Source organism: Corvus brachyrhynchos, unplaced genomic scaffold, assembly GCF_000691975.1.
Source record: "Corvus brachyrhynchos isolate BGI_N302 unplaced genomic scaffold, ASM69197v1 scaffold83, whole genome shotgun sequence".
Classification (NCBI taxonomy): domain Eukaryota; kingdom Metazoa; phylum Chordata; class Aves; order Passeriformes; family Corvidae; genus Corvus; species Corvus brachyrhynchos.
In genome coordinates this window covers 5,233,231-5,246,326 of record NW_008238464.1, presented here as the reverse complement: position 1 = coordinate 5,246,326, position 13,096 = coordinate 5,233,231, and the positions used below count along the sequence as shown (strand labels likewise).

The 13,096-nt window shown below is 38.5% G+C and overlaps 1 protein-coding gene across 2 annotated transcripts in view; it reads right to left on the bottom strand.

Annotated features, from left to right (window-relative positions):
• Positions 1–4,518: 4,518 nt before the first annotated feature.
• SLC5A7 (solute carrier family 5 member 7) overlaps positions 4,519–13,096 on the bottom strand; it is a 29,741-nt gene continuing 21,163 nt past the window's right edge. For both annotated transcript variants that reach the window (XM_008635840.2, XM_017737177.1), the window contains 4 exons: positions 11,337–11,480; positions 9,381–9,534; positions 8,017–8,234; positions 4,519–7,260 (listed from right to left, as the gene is read on the bottom strand). In XM_008635840.2, coding sequence (XP_008634062.1) covers positions 6,637–7,260; positions 8,017–8,234; positions 9,381–9,534; positions 11,337–11,480 — 1,140 coding nt within the window. In that variant the 3' untranslated portion in view covers positions 4,519–6,636. The remainder of the gene's footprint in view (positions 7,261–8,016; positions 8,235–9,380; positions 9,535–11,336; positions 11,481–13,096) is intronic.

Below are 13,096 nucleotides of genomic sequence, written 5' to 3'. Positions count from 1 at the left end.
TTGACCAAAGACCAGAACAACGCAATTACCAAAGGATGGAGAGACAGTGAAAAGACCTAGAGGCTGGTGGGCAGCAGGCACCTCTTCCTTCCTCTCACCATGGCCATGCTCCTGCCCAGCCTCACAGGAGGACAAGCCTTACAGAGTTATGGCTCTGCAGTGGTTAGTGGTGTAACATAAAGGGGATATCTCTGTTGTCAAAATAGTATTGATCAAAGATAATCTGTGTTTTGTCCAATCATGATGAAACCACAAGAAGCCAGATAACTGGAGCTGCCCCACGCCTTGAATGACATGACCTCAGTGACATGTAAGTTTTGGGAGCATCTTTCCCTTTCAGTCTATTTGAAAATTGTGCCCAATGTTTTGATGGATGTGAACTGCCGAATAACACAAAGTGCAGTTCAGCATTCTAATCTCCGCTATTAATACATAGGTAATAATTATATTCCATTAGCAAATTGGCAGGATATATTCACTTCCTTTTGCTTGCAGTGAAAATCATTAGCTTGGCAAAAAAAATGACCTTTTCCATTTTGAAATAAGTAAGTGAATTTTAACCGTAGAAAACTCTTACTTGGAAGAATTAGCAAGTGACTAAGTGCCATTATACACTGAAGGATGCCACTCAAACTTACTTCAAGTGTGCTTAGACTCCTAGAATGATGCACATTAAGACCAGGAGCAACATGAGATGTAGGTCTGTGACGTGCAGGACCTGACCATCATTCCTGTTTCGTCCACAGGATCTATTTTAACACTACTTCTGCCTTGTGTCTACAATATCCCAATTATTTCAGAAATTCAATCATATGATAAGGAATTTGCTTCTAATCCCCATTGTAAATCTATTCTATGGTATTGTATACTCATATATCTTTTAATTAATATATTTCTAATAATTAATATTCTCAATAGATTTCCATCTAAGTATCTCCTCTCATTGCTCTTTGTATACAATCTTATCACTCTTAGCTTCCAATACAAAGTGATTTTCTACCACCAGATATTTTCAATGATGTATTTATGCACTAAGTACAAAGTTGAAATACCACCACTGTTTTTCTGTGCTTTGACTGTTTGAGGCAGAAATCTATTACCCACAGGACTAAAACAGCTAATTTTTGGGCACTGTGAGAGTCTTTCTTTCCCAGTTTCTCTCAGATTTCAAATGCTTACAGGATCATACAGTTTGAAGTAGGATTTCTTTCACTAAAAATACTAATGTGTGTTTTTCCACATTCATGTTAAATTCTTTAGGCTTATATAACCTCAGAAAATGGTCTTTTCAAATCTTTTTCCATCTTGAGACCCATTCTATCGTCATTCCTCTGCTCTGAATGAGCGGTTTCCACATTTTGCTTCCAGTTCTTGCTTTTCCATCTCATTACCCACGTTTCCTGCATTAGTCCCCAAACAACTTCATTGTTTCCTTTTAACCTCACAGTGTTTCCTAAGTCAATTGAATATAGCCAACCTGATCAATTATTCCACCCACAGAAGTGGAATTTCTTTTTTCCCGTGCTGTCCACTACTTTATTCTCTAGCATAGCCTTATATCTGATTACAGCCTCATTTAGATTGACTTTACCTTCTGTCTATTAACACCAGTTGTGCAGATAGGGTATGTCTCTCTCAGTCACAACATGTCCCCTGCAACCTAGCTGGATGCTTTTATCTGTTTTTCTAGTCTTGGTTGCTGAAGGTCAGTGCTCCAGACAGTCAGGTGCAAACTCACTCCTGGGAATTATGGTCTTTCTGGGAATGCTTCCTAAAGGTTAAAAGCCCCAAAGTCCCTAAGTAGAGTTTTCTAGGCAGGGTTTTGCTGTGTTTTTGGCCAGAGCTGGCCTGCACGTGGCATTTTATTGATCATGTAATGTGGCGAAACTGTTCATTAATGCTTCCACTGCAATCATCAGGGCAACATTCCTTACTGCTTTTTCTTCTTTTTTTTGAATCTGTACGATTACAGACTTGCTTTTTCTCTGAGTTACAAACTACAAGATATCAGGGGTCTTGTCTTAAAGCATGCTTCAGTGTTTCAAAGATGCAGGAGGGAATCAAACTACTAATTGCAAAAGAGACCAGACCGTTACGGCCTCAGGGAAATGTCTACACTATTTGACACTCTGAAAACCTCAGACTATGCTTATTCCATAAGGGAACACCTCAGTGCCCTGGAAAACAAACCAGTGTGCTTTATTTTCCCCATCCATGAGTGGACAGTACTGTTCCTGTATTTTTTCAAAGCATTTGGGGGATAAGTACTCTGCATATTTGGTGTGTGCCATTATTTGACAATGCCATTAGCATTTGGAAAGCCACCCATTTGTATCTTTCCTGTGATGATCAAACTCTTAATAGGAGTACAGAAGCACAGATTTAATTTTCAATCTGCTAATTTTTGTATTTCTAAATAATTATAACACATTCAATGCCCAGGATGACTTCATGTCCGTCTACAAAGGGAAAAGCTATCAGACCCTTGCTCCAGCAGGCTCACACAGAGGTTGGATCACAGCTGCAATCCTCAGGTGTGGGAGTTCTTGCTCCCATAGTGTATTTTGTGCTCCTTGTCAAACTCACAGCCCCTGTCCCAGTATGACACCCCCAAGTAAACAGTCCTTGGCAAGGGGTCTGCAGGAGGGAATCCTACTGGATGTAGGTTATCCTGGAGCTCAGGGGCTTCTCCTCTTCTTTGTGACTGTGAAGACAAGGAGGAGATAACTGAAATGAGAGCTCTATTTCCAACATGGGAGCCAGGTTTTGGGGTAGGGCTGGAGCCATTGTGACCACGTTGACTGCCCGAGTGAGGGCCAGACCTCACTTTGCCAGGACCACCCCATCTCTGTGGGGCTGTGCTTGTGAGACAGAACATCAGGTGATGCTGAGTGATAATAAAATAAACGTCTTTATTTTTAATAGATGGACAAAACAGATCCAAAACCAGACAGTATTTTCCTAAAATGCATGGACACTATTGAATACAATACAAATGAAGTTAAAACATATATTTCTATATTATGCTTCCTATCTGCTTTGTTGAATATAGTCTTAATATAACATTTCTGACACAGACAAAAATATACTTTTTTTTTAACTACATCCACAAATACTGCCCAGATTAATAGCAGACTTACAATAACTTACTAACTGCACATGAAACTTGACCAATACACTTGAAGGGCAGAAGGAAAAATGACAGTTTTTTCCTATGATACTTCTATTTGAAATCCTAAATTCTTGTACTATATGAAAATAAAAGACTAAATCTGACTTTATTTGATCCACTTAATGTTTACATTCAGTTCAGGTTCACAAAAGTATGGTTTGTTTATAATACGTATATCATCCCATTTGGACAAGTAGAGATGAAATAACTTTTTTGACATGTCAGCTATGTTATCAACCTTGATTTTATGAACACATCTCATGCAAAGGAGGTAATACACCCCTGTCAAATAAATGTTATTCACAAATGTTAAGAATGTGAAAGTAAAATGTATGATTGTGTTATGAATATTTAATCTTAAAATTGTAGGCTCAGAAACAATAACCTCAGTGTCTGAAAATGAGCTGTTTTCTTCACCGATTATAAATCCAATTTACTGCACAGTACTACTGTCCACAAATTGCAAAAGGGGAGAAAGACTGATGATTTCTCTGAAAATAAAATCTGCCTAAAGAATCACGTCCTGTTGGCATTTTGCTTGTGGAAGTAACAGAGTGGTTTTTTGTTTGTTTGTTTTGCTTTATTTTGCTTTTGTTTTTTTTTATCCCCACAGCTATCAATCACAGATATGGCCTTTGGTTATATAAACAGCTCTATGCAAATTTAATGGTAGGACAGCTGAGCTAAGGCAATAAAACCTGTAAATAGACTTTGCATGGGGCTGTTTGGTTTGGCTTTTGCAGTCCATCTAAGCAGGAATACTGCATAAAATCACATCAATTAAAAAAAATTTCTATAGGATAGAAAGTGTAAAATATTCTGATAATGTTGAAAGCATCCGGTTTGAAATTTTTGGACTAACACTTATTTTTTTCACCTACCTTTTTTTTGAGCATTTTAAAAGCATTTACATTTTTATGGCAACAAGGGAATACAAAAGAAAAAGCCTTTTTTTTTCAATCAAAATTTCTTAAATTATTCCAGATCAATCCCCTTCTCTTTCCTTTTTTTCCCACAGCTGGGCATTTTGAAATAAATAATATAGGAATGTTGCTGTATTCAAAGCATCTGGTCACTATGCAGCATCTCATAGTGAAATTCTAGCAATTTCTGGACAAAACTGAGGTAAGAGAAAAGTTTTCAGGAAGGCCTACAGGTGACTGTAAAATGGGATCCTTTAACTTAATTTGGAACAGCAGCATAAGGCATTGGCTATGTAAGGAGGTAAAACTGTGACTTGATATTTTCCCATAGGAAGGGATTTGGGCTAGTGGATTTGGGCTGACAATGGAGAATAATTCAGCAGCGGCTCTGTTCTTCCCCTCTTTCCTCTATACAGTCTATTTCCTCATCTCTCTCCTGTGGTTCATGAGTGAATTAATACTGCTGGGCTCGTGTTTGGGTTGTGATACTCAGCGCCCTGAATTCCATTTGTGGCCTATTCACTCACCTCACAGGAATTTTTCATTTCTTTGCTATGTTGGCTCTTCTGAGCTTTCAGTGCAAATCCTGGTTTTGATTCCCTCCACTCAGAGCACACTCCCTGTTGGTAAGCACAGTAGTACTGCAGATCACGATGCATATTCAGAACTGAGTTGCAATGTTATTTTTAAATGCAGAGTATGGAGAAAAAAAAATAAATCAACATCTCTAAAATTAATTTTCTCTACGTATTAAATATATATATATGCTGTTAAAACTCCACAAAAGGAGCAAAACATATCTAAGGATTCAGCCTTGTGAAAGCTTATGTCAACAGTGAATGCACAAGTCGATGGCTTCTTCCTTTAGCAGCAAAACCTATTCTTCCATCTGCTATCCTCCAGTATAGCTCCTCGTGCTGTGAGTGCTAAAAAAAGAAATTTTGCCAGTGACCAGCAACAGGAGGATATCTGGATTTCAACTGAACATTTTGCGTCATACGCAGATTTTAAAAAGAATTATTGGAGCATAACTCTTAATTGTAGAGAAATCTAGCTACTAGAGCTCCCGCTGAGAAAGGCACATACCAATGGGGACAGACACAATCATCTTGGCCGTGGGCAAGTGGAAACAACACTGCGTGTTCCTGCTGGCCCGGGCAAAGTCAGAAGAGGCCTCATCTCCCCACTTTGCTGCTTCTGGCCAGCACTGCCATTTGTGAGTGAAGTCTTGTCTGCCCCTGGCCACTGCTGCTGCTCTGCAGCCTCACTGTGGTGGCCAGGAGGACAGGGACCAATGAAGAGTCCAGCACTTAGTGGAAGACACCAGTGTGCCTCTCACTATGTTGGCAGGTTCAGCATTCCTTTCAGTTCCCCTCCAAGCTGCTTTCAGAGGCAAACACTTAGAGATGTGGAAAGCTGTCCAGCAAGCCTGTTTGTTTGAGAAATTTTTGAGGAAATGTTATTTTCTATGGAAAATGTAGATTTTCCAGAGTAATCCCAGCAAGACCAAGCCAAAAGACTTCTTGGTATCTTTAAGAATAGCTTTTTTTATTAAGTGAAAATTGTTCTGCAAGGAAAACCCTCTCATCTCTCTTTTCAAGCCTTCTTGATTCTCTTTACTTTTCAATATTTATTCCATTGGTGAAGTTGCTTGGTGTCAGACTGCTTTGCTTGTGTTCATTTTGATGATAAGTCAAGATAAGGCTTCTTCTCCCAACACTGAAAAGTTCTATTTCGTTTATATGAGTTTTTCTATAAGAGCCATTTTTCACAAGCTGAATTTCAACTCCAGTTATTGCTCTAAGAATTTTGGTGACAGCCACTAACCACAAAACAAGAAAGACAACAGCTATATTAACATATTTTGCTTAAGGTTGTCTTACATCAGGTATAACATAATTTTAAATTGGTGATTGAATTTTAACTTTTTAAAATTAATATATCATGTTTAGCACTCCTATAAGGAATTTATTACTATTTGTGCATTTTGCTGTCTTGTAAGAATAATAAAATACTAGATTGTGTTATTTAAATTTCTTTATGAGGAAAGAAATTACCAGACCAAAACCCCAGGGACGTTATCTATCTGTCTTTGCTCAAGCAACTAGCTCTTTAGTAAAAAATCACTTATAGCTGTGACATTATATTTTCACTTAATGCCAATAAAATGCTGAGTAATAATATTTCAGACTTACTGTATTATAATTTCTCCATAAGATATCCTAGCTAAGAACTGTTGCACATTTTCTGCTACATATATTTTAAATTATAAATTTTTTTAAATTGTACAGTATATAGTTCTGGATGGAAAGAATGGGATTGAGTGTATACTTTAGTAAACACTCTGTGATCTAATCCAACATATTAGATAATAGCAGAAAAGAGTTCCACCCATGAGATGCTCCTGCTCCTAGAAACAACTTAAAGAATGTGCAGCGGCATTTTATTCCCAATTCTTGCTTTTCTTCTGATAAAACACTTCTTGCTATTCTTTGTAGTATATCCTGCTTCTCCTTGTTTTGCCTGTGGCTATGAGATTTTTTAATTATCTTCAGTGTTGGACAGTTCTGGACTCGAATCAACGTAGTTGAAGGCTTCCTTGTTTGTGAAAGTTGAGCTCAAAGTTAGACTGTGTCGTGGATTCACAGGTGCAAGTTCATTTAATACAATATTGTCACTTTTTACAAGAGTTGCTTTGTCCATGTGTTCTCTACTGTATCTGGCAACAACAGCATCAAGGAAGTCCAGCTTTGGTGGCAAAGTCCCACTTTCAAATAAGTATTTGGCTAAGTAGGAGACTATAACGTTAGTAAAGAAGGAGGTGAGCATAGCAAGTGTTTTAAATGGGAATCGCTGGATATACAGATTGTTATCATCTTGATACCAGCCAGGGTAGAAGATCAAGGGCTGAAGGTAGAGGTATGGTTCTCCTCCGGTTATTCTGAGAACAAGGCCAAACAGGTACCCTGCAATGGCACCGTAGGTGTTGGTTCCTTTAATAAATAACACACACAAGAGCTGGGGGAATATGATGATATAAACAAGGTCAGAGCTGAGGTACCAGAGGCCATACACTGATGAAGCCAGCAGTGCCATTGCTGTTGCTGATGCTCCAAACAGAAGAACAGTGATTCTCATGACCCACACAATTTCCCTGTCTGAAGCCTGCAAAAAAAAGGGCAGTGTTAGGTGTTTTTTTCATGTCTGTACATATATGCCTACACTTATATACAGTCAATATAAAATACTGAATTGTAAAAGAAAGCTTTGCATGATTCATTCAATAATAATTACAAGCTAATATCTCTATCTCCATCTCAAGCTCAGAGAAAAAACCCTATGGGTTATGATTGCTATTGCCAAAGTCATTACTCTTTGAACATAGCAAAAAGCTTGATGATGAGTCAAAGAGAAAAAACAGCAGTGTAAGAAATAACTTTTAAATAAAATCACAATATGGCTCAACTAGAAAAAATTGGTCAGCATCAGAATTTCTTCTTCTCTGTTTCCTAAGAAAAATTCCAAATCACTAGACCATTTTGTTGTCAAATGATTTCCTGATAAATGAAAGATTAGAAAAATGTCGCATTTTGCAAAGAATTTAAGTAAAACTTACGGTTGTAGCAACAGTAATTAGCTGTTTGGATAAATTGCAGTGCCATAAGAACTCTTGACAGCTGCCCTCCCCAAGCCAGCTTTTTCACTTCTGTCATCAGTCACAACCATAATTATTTTTATGATTTTCAGTTTTTTCAACACACTGTGTAACTAAATAATTTTTCTAGTTATAGGCAGGAACAGGAACGAGGTGTTTCATTATGAAATTACAGTCTATGTATCATAGATATTACACATCTATGTATCTAGTTAAGGTCTCACCTAAAATTTTCTCTAAAAGTAAAAATGAAAACACTGTCTCACATTTTGCCGAAAGGAAAGCTGGTAAATGTTCCGAGCAAACATAGAACTTGCTGATAAAATTGAAGAGTCAGCTGAGGACATCACGGCAGCAGATACAGCACCGAGACCAAAGAACGAGATATAGACAGGGCAAAGGTACTGCAGCACGATGGGTAAAATCATATCTGCTTCTTTTTTGCTCTTGGGGTCAGGGACACCATAGTCAGTCTGGTTCCAAGCTGTAATATGGACACCAGTATGATATCAGTAACGTTAGTGGTCAGCACCTCTGGACTTCATGTGTAGCGAGCTATTCATATTACCACATTTTCATGCACATTCAATGACCAGACTGTTACTAGGGCCAGACTGATGGCATTTCAGAGAGGCAGCATCACACTGGTTTCTGTTAGGCAGATTTAATTCTACTCAGCATTTTTCCTTGTCTCTAAAAAAAGCTTTAAATTGCTCATAAATGTTGTTTTATTCAATAAAACAAGACTAGGATCCATGTTTCTTTGTGATGTGTTTAACTACTCTCTTTGATTACGAACAGGGCTCAAAGCCATGTAAACATTTCTAACAGTATTTTTAACAGTTTAGCTACACTGTCACTGTGATGGGGATCACTGTCACTATGACCTTGGCAAGGATATATTGGTCAAGGTAAGAAATTTCTGATAAATCAAAGAATCATTTAGGTTGGAAAACGCCTTTAAGATCATTGAGTTGAACTGTTAGCCCAGCATGGCCAAGCCCACTAATAAACCACATCCCCAAGAGCCACACCTACACATCTTTTAAATAGCTCCAAGGATGGTGAATCCATCACTTCCCTGGGCAGCCTGTTCCAGTGCTTGACAAACCTTTTGGTGAAGACATTTTTTCCTAATATCCATTCTAAACCTCCTCTGCTGCAACTTGAGGCCATGACCTCTCGTTCTGTTGCTTGTTATGTGGGAAAAGTACCTCGCTACAACCTCCTTTCAAGTAGTTGTAGAGAGCAAAACAGTCTTCCCTGAGGCTCTTTTTCTCCAGGCTAAACAACCCCAACTCCCTCAGCCACTCATAATTATTACTGTTACCACCAAATAAAAGTACCAGAATCTAACTCAAACATTGAATAGAAATATTACATAGGTAGATACTTAGAAGGTACAAAATTATTTAATTTCATCCACTGGGGTAGGAACAATTTCCTTTGAGAGAAATATTCTATAACATTATTTTTCTGTGTGGTCTGTTGAAGGAGTTGTGAGTTGATTAATGATGCCACCTGGCTATCTAAACCATATGTCACCTATATCTAACATAAGATTTATTTTCATACACTTATTGCACTATTCATTTTACATTTATTGCAATACTGATTTTTAATCATTTACCTGTAGATGCTCCAATTGCACCAATCAGTACTGCAGGAATAGCCATCACAATACAGCCAAAAGCAGCCAGGAATGACAGAACTTGAGCATATGTGGCGGAAGATGAGGAAAGAACTCTCTGGAAATATGCTTGCCATGGAATTCCTCCTAATGTCTACAAACATAACAGCATGCTGTGATTGGGGGGTAACTGAATCGTTTTGCTTTCACCATATAGAGAACACGTACAAGGATCACTTGAATGCTGAAAGCCATACTGCTACTTTTTCATTTATTTATTGAATATCAGCCAGCCAGTAATAACTGCAACTTTCATTTCCACAAGCAATGTCAAACCTGTGTAAGTCCACTTAAATCCCATTCTTTTAAACAAGTTATTTTTTTTAATACAGTTAGCAACAAAGCTTTGCACTTTCATAGTCTCTGTAATCCCCAAATCTTTTGACTTGATAAAGCTTTATGAAGAGTACTACTTTCATATTTCATATTTGAAGAATTTGCCTTCAAATACTCTTCCACTAAAATTAGATTAGACTCTGATACAATGTCAAAGCAAGATTTTATCTTCCTTTGTGAATGCATGTAGTCATCCATGGAAGGCGAGACATGCTGTGTACATTGAACTCAGGAATCTGAAAAATTATGCCATGACTGCCTTAAGCAAATACAATACCAATAGAAATGGAAGACAAAGCAAAAAAAGAGAAAAGTTTTGTTTTGTTGTGGAAACCCTTCTCTTTTATTTGGATACGTTACTGAAGATCCTGATTAGAATTAAAATTATTTCTGCAAAATATGACACAAAAGAGTATTACCAAAGGTTGAAAACCCAAGCGCTAACAATTCTGTCTTGAGAGCAGGATTTGAAGAGCCTCCACGAAGTAACTAGGTGTTTGTCTCTAAACAGCATGGAAAGAAAACCAAGCAAATTGCATAGCCTAGTTCTATACACTAAATGAGGCAGGAGGCATTTGGACCAAAAAGTGTGTATACAGGTGTTTCATATAGCTTCATGCACACACAGGGACTAAGTTAATGTTTCACAGACAAGTCTGGTTTTGACTTGTTATTTATGACCGTTTTTCTTTGCCGCCTTAATAATAATGTTCCTTTATCAAAGATTTCCAAGCATGTGGAAGTTTCTTGAGCTATAATGAAACAGACAAAATTAAAAGAAAATGTGTCAAAATAGCAGAGCTTTCCTTTGGTCAACAGCAGAGATGAAACCTTCAGGCTTACAGGAGAGAATACAGCCACTTGAGCTAATGTCATACTTTGGATCTCTGAGAGAATGTTGAATAAAGTAACACATTTTAATAGACCAATTACAAGAAAACCCTGAAGATTTTTAGCTGAGAGAATTTTAAAGAAAAGACAGAAAATGTAATCCCAAAGTACAACATGATAATAAAACCAGTGTAGATTTGCATAGGGACACTGAGAATGGAAAATGTTAACACATGTTTCTAGATCCTCTAATAGAAAGTACTTAATAACCACTGATCCCATGTGTAATATATAGGTATTAAATAATGAAAGCCCTTGGTTCATTCTGGCATGTGTGCATGTATGAATTTATCCATCCTGCCATCCATCTCTGCAGAGCTTTTTCTTCACCTATAGCTAAGGCCTATTTAATCATTTGTGTAACGTATTTATTGCCTTCTGCAAGACACGAATTCCTCTGCCAACAATGACATCAGTTAAGCATTAGCTGCACACTTTTATTTAATTTTAACATGTCAGCTCTTTCAGCCTGATGATATTTAAATTGCATTCCTGGCAATGCTGGCTGATATGTCACTGAAGTCATTCAAATGTGCAGAAATATCAAGTAGGAGTCAAGAGGGTAAAAGTTTTCAGTTTGATAGAAACTCTTAACTAGACTCGACTATTTTCAGCTGTCACAGTAACATAGTGTAAGTGCTTAAATGCTTCATACAAATCACCACTTACCAGTAAAAAGAAATTGTCCAACCATGTGTAAATGTCAAGTGAGTTGATAGATCCAAGCCAAGGTGCTTGGTACACCGGGCGCACAGCCGTGAGCCCAATGTCTGTTACTGCAGGATGGGACATAGCAAAGGGGACACTGATCCACTGTAACCAAAGAGAAACAATGTGCTCAGGTATACAGAAGATATTCTAAATCTGTGAAAAAAACACTCATCTAGTTTTCTTATTCTTACTTGCTGCAGATTGAATACCAAATTATCAAGATGATTTGCAAAAATTCAGATAATGTGCAGGTGGAAACATCTCTGAAATCCACAGAAATTGGGAGTGGATAGCTCACATCTGCCTGGAGAGTATGACCAGAGAATTAATCAATGCAAGCTGCAAAATCAGCAGCAAAGACACATTTATACATCTTTGTTTTATTTTACCTAACCACCTTATACATTGTTTACACTCCTTCCTGGACTACACAGTACAGAAATATCTACATATGAATTTCCATGTAATAGCATCAGGACCTGGCAGTATACAGGTATGAGACATCACATCTGAAGGCTTGGGAATTTGTTTTTAATTCAATACTAAACTAAGTATTGAAAGACTGTGAAAAGACAGGATTGCTGTTGGTACAGCCTCATTTATCTTCCTCCAGAACTCATACTAACCCAGTGTTACAGCACTTTTCTGCCTCACAGGTGTTTTCTAGGTGTCTCTTGACCATTTTCAGTCTGTTTTTTATCTAAATCAGAAAGTCTTCCCAGTGATGGTTTCTGCCAGAAGGTCCAATTCCTTCTTCAGCTGACTTTATGTACATTTACTTGCAAAGTCATTTCGCAGTCGTGTAAGTCACTGACTTTCTGTGGAGGAGAAACTCAGCAGCTCCAACTGAGGTGAAAACCAGGCTTTGCACTATATGGACTAGATCTTCACAAGCCCAGCATCCTTAGGATCCAGTGATATCCAAAACCACACAGATTCCCACAATCACAACTGATCACAGTTGAGTATATAGGGGCAACAGGAGCAAGGAGGGGAAAAGTCAAACATCTTTCTCTATTTTGTTGCGCAATTATTGCAATAATATATGAAGAATATTTTGTAGCACTGCCTGTTGTTCAGGCAGTTTATCCCGTACCATAGAATTCTGTTCTCATTTAAACTTTGCCAGTTTAAGCAGTTGGGCAGAAAGATTCCCTTCTCACTCTCTGCTTGAGCTTTTCTGTGAAAGAGCATGTATCAGTTTGGCACAGCCTGGTTTTAGGTAGCAGGGGGGCCACAGAGGTGGCTTCTGTGAAGAAGCTTCTGGAAGCTTCTCACCATGTCCGGCAGAGCCAATGGCTGATGGCTCTGAAGATGGACATGCTGCTGGCCAAAACTGGGCCAATGAGAGAGGTTAGTGATGCCTCTGTGATGACATATTAAGAAGAAAATCAAAACAAAGTCACAAGGTTTTGGCTTCTAGTCAGAGAAGAGGAGGAGGTGAGAACATGTGAGGAAAAACAACATGGCGACACCAAGGTCAGTGAAGAAGGAGGGGCAGGAGGTGCTCCAGGCGCCGGAGCCAAGATTCCTCTGCAGGCCGTGGTGCAGACCATGGTGAAGCTGCTGTGCCCCTGCAGCCTGTGGGTCCATGGGGGATGCCCCACAGCCCGTGGGGAAGGAGCTCACACCGGAGCGGGTGGATGCCTGGAGGAGGCTGTGATCCAGTGGAAGACCCAGTGAAGAGAGAGGGCCCTGCTTCCAGGCTGGAGCAGCCT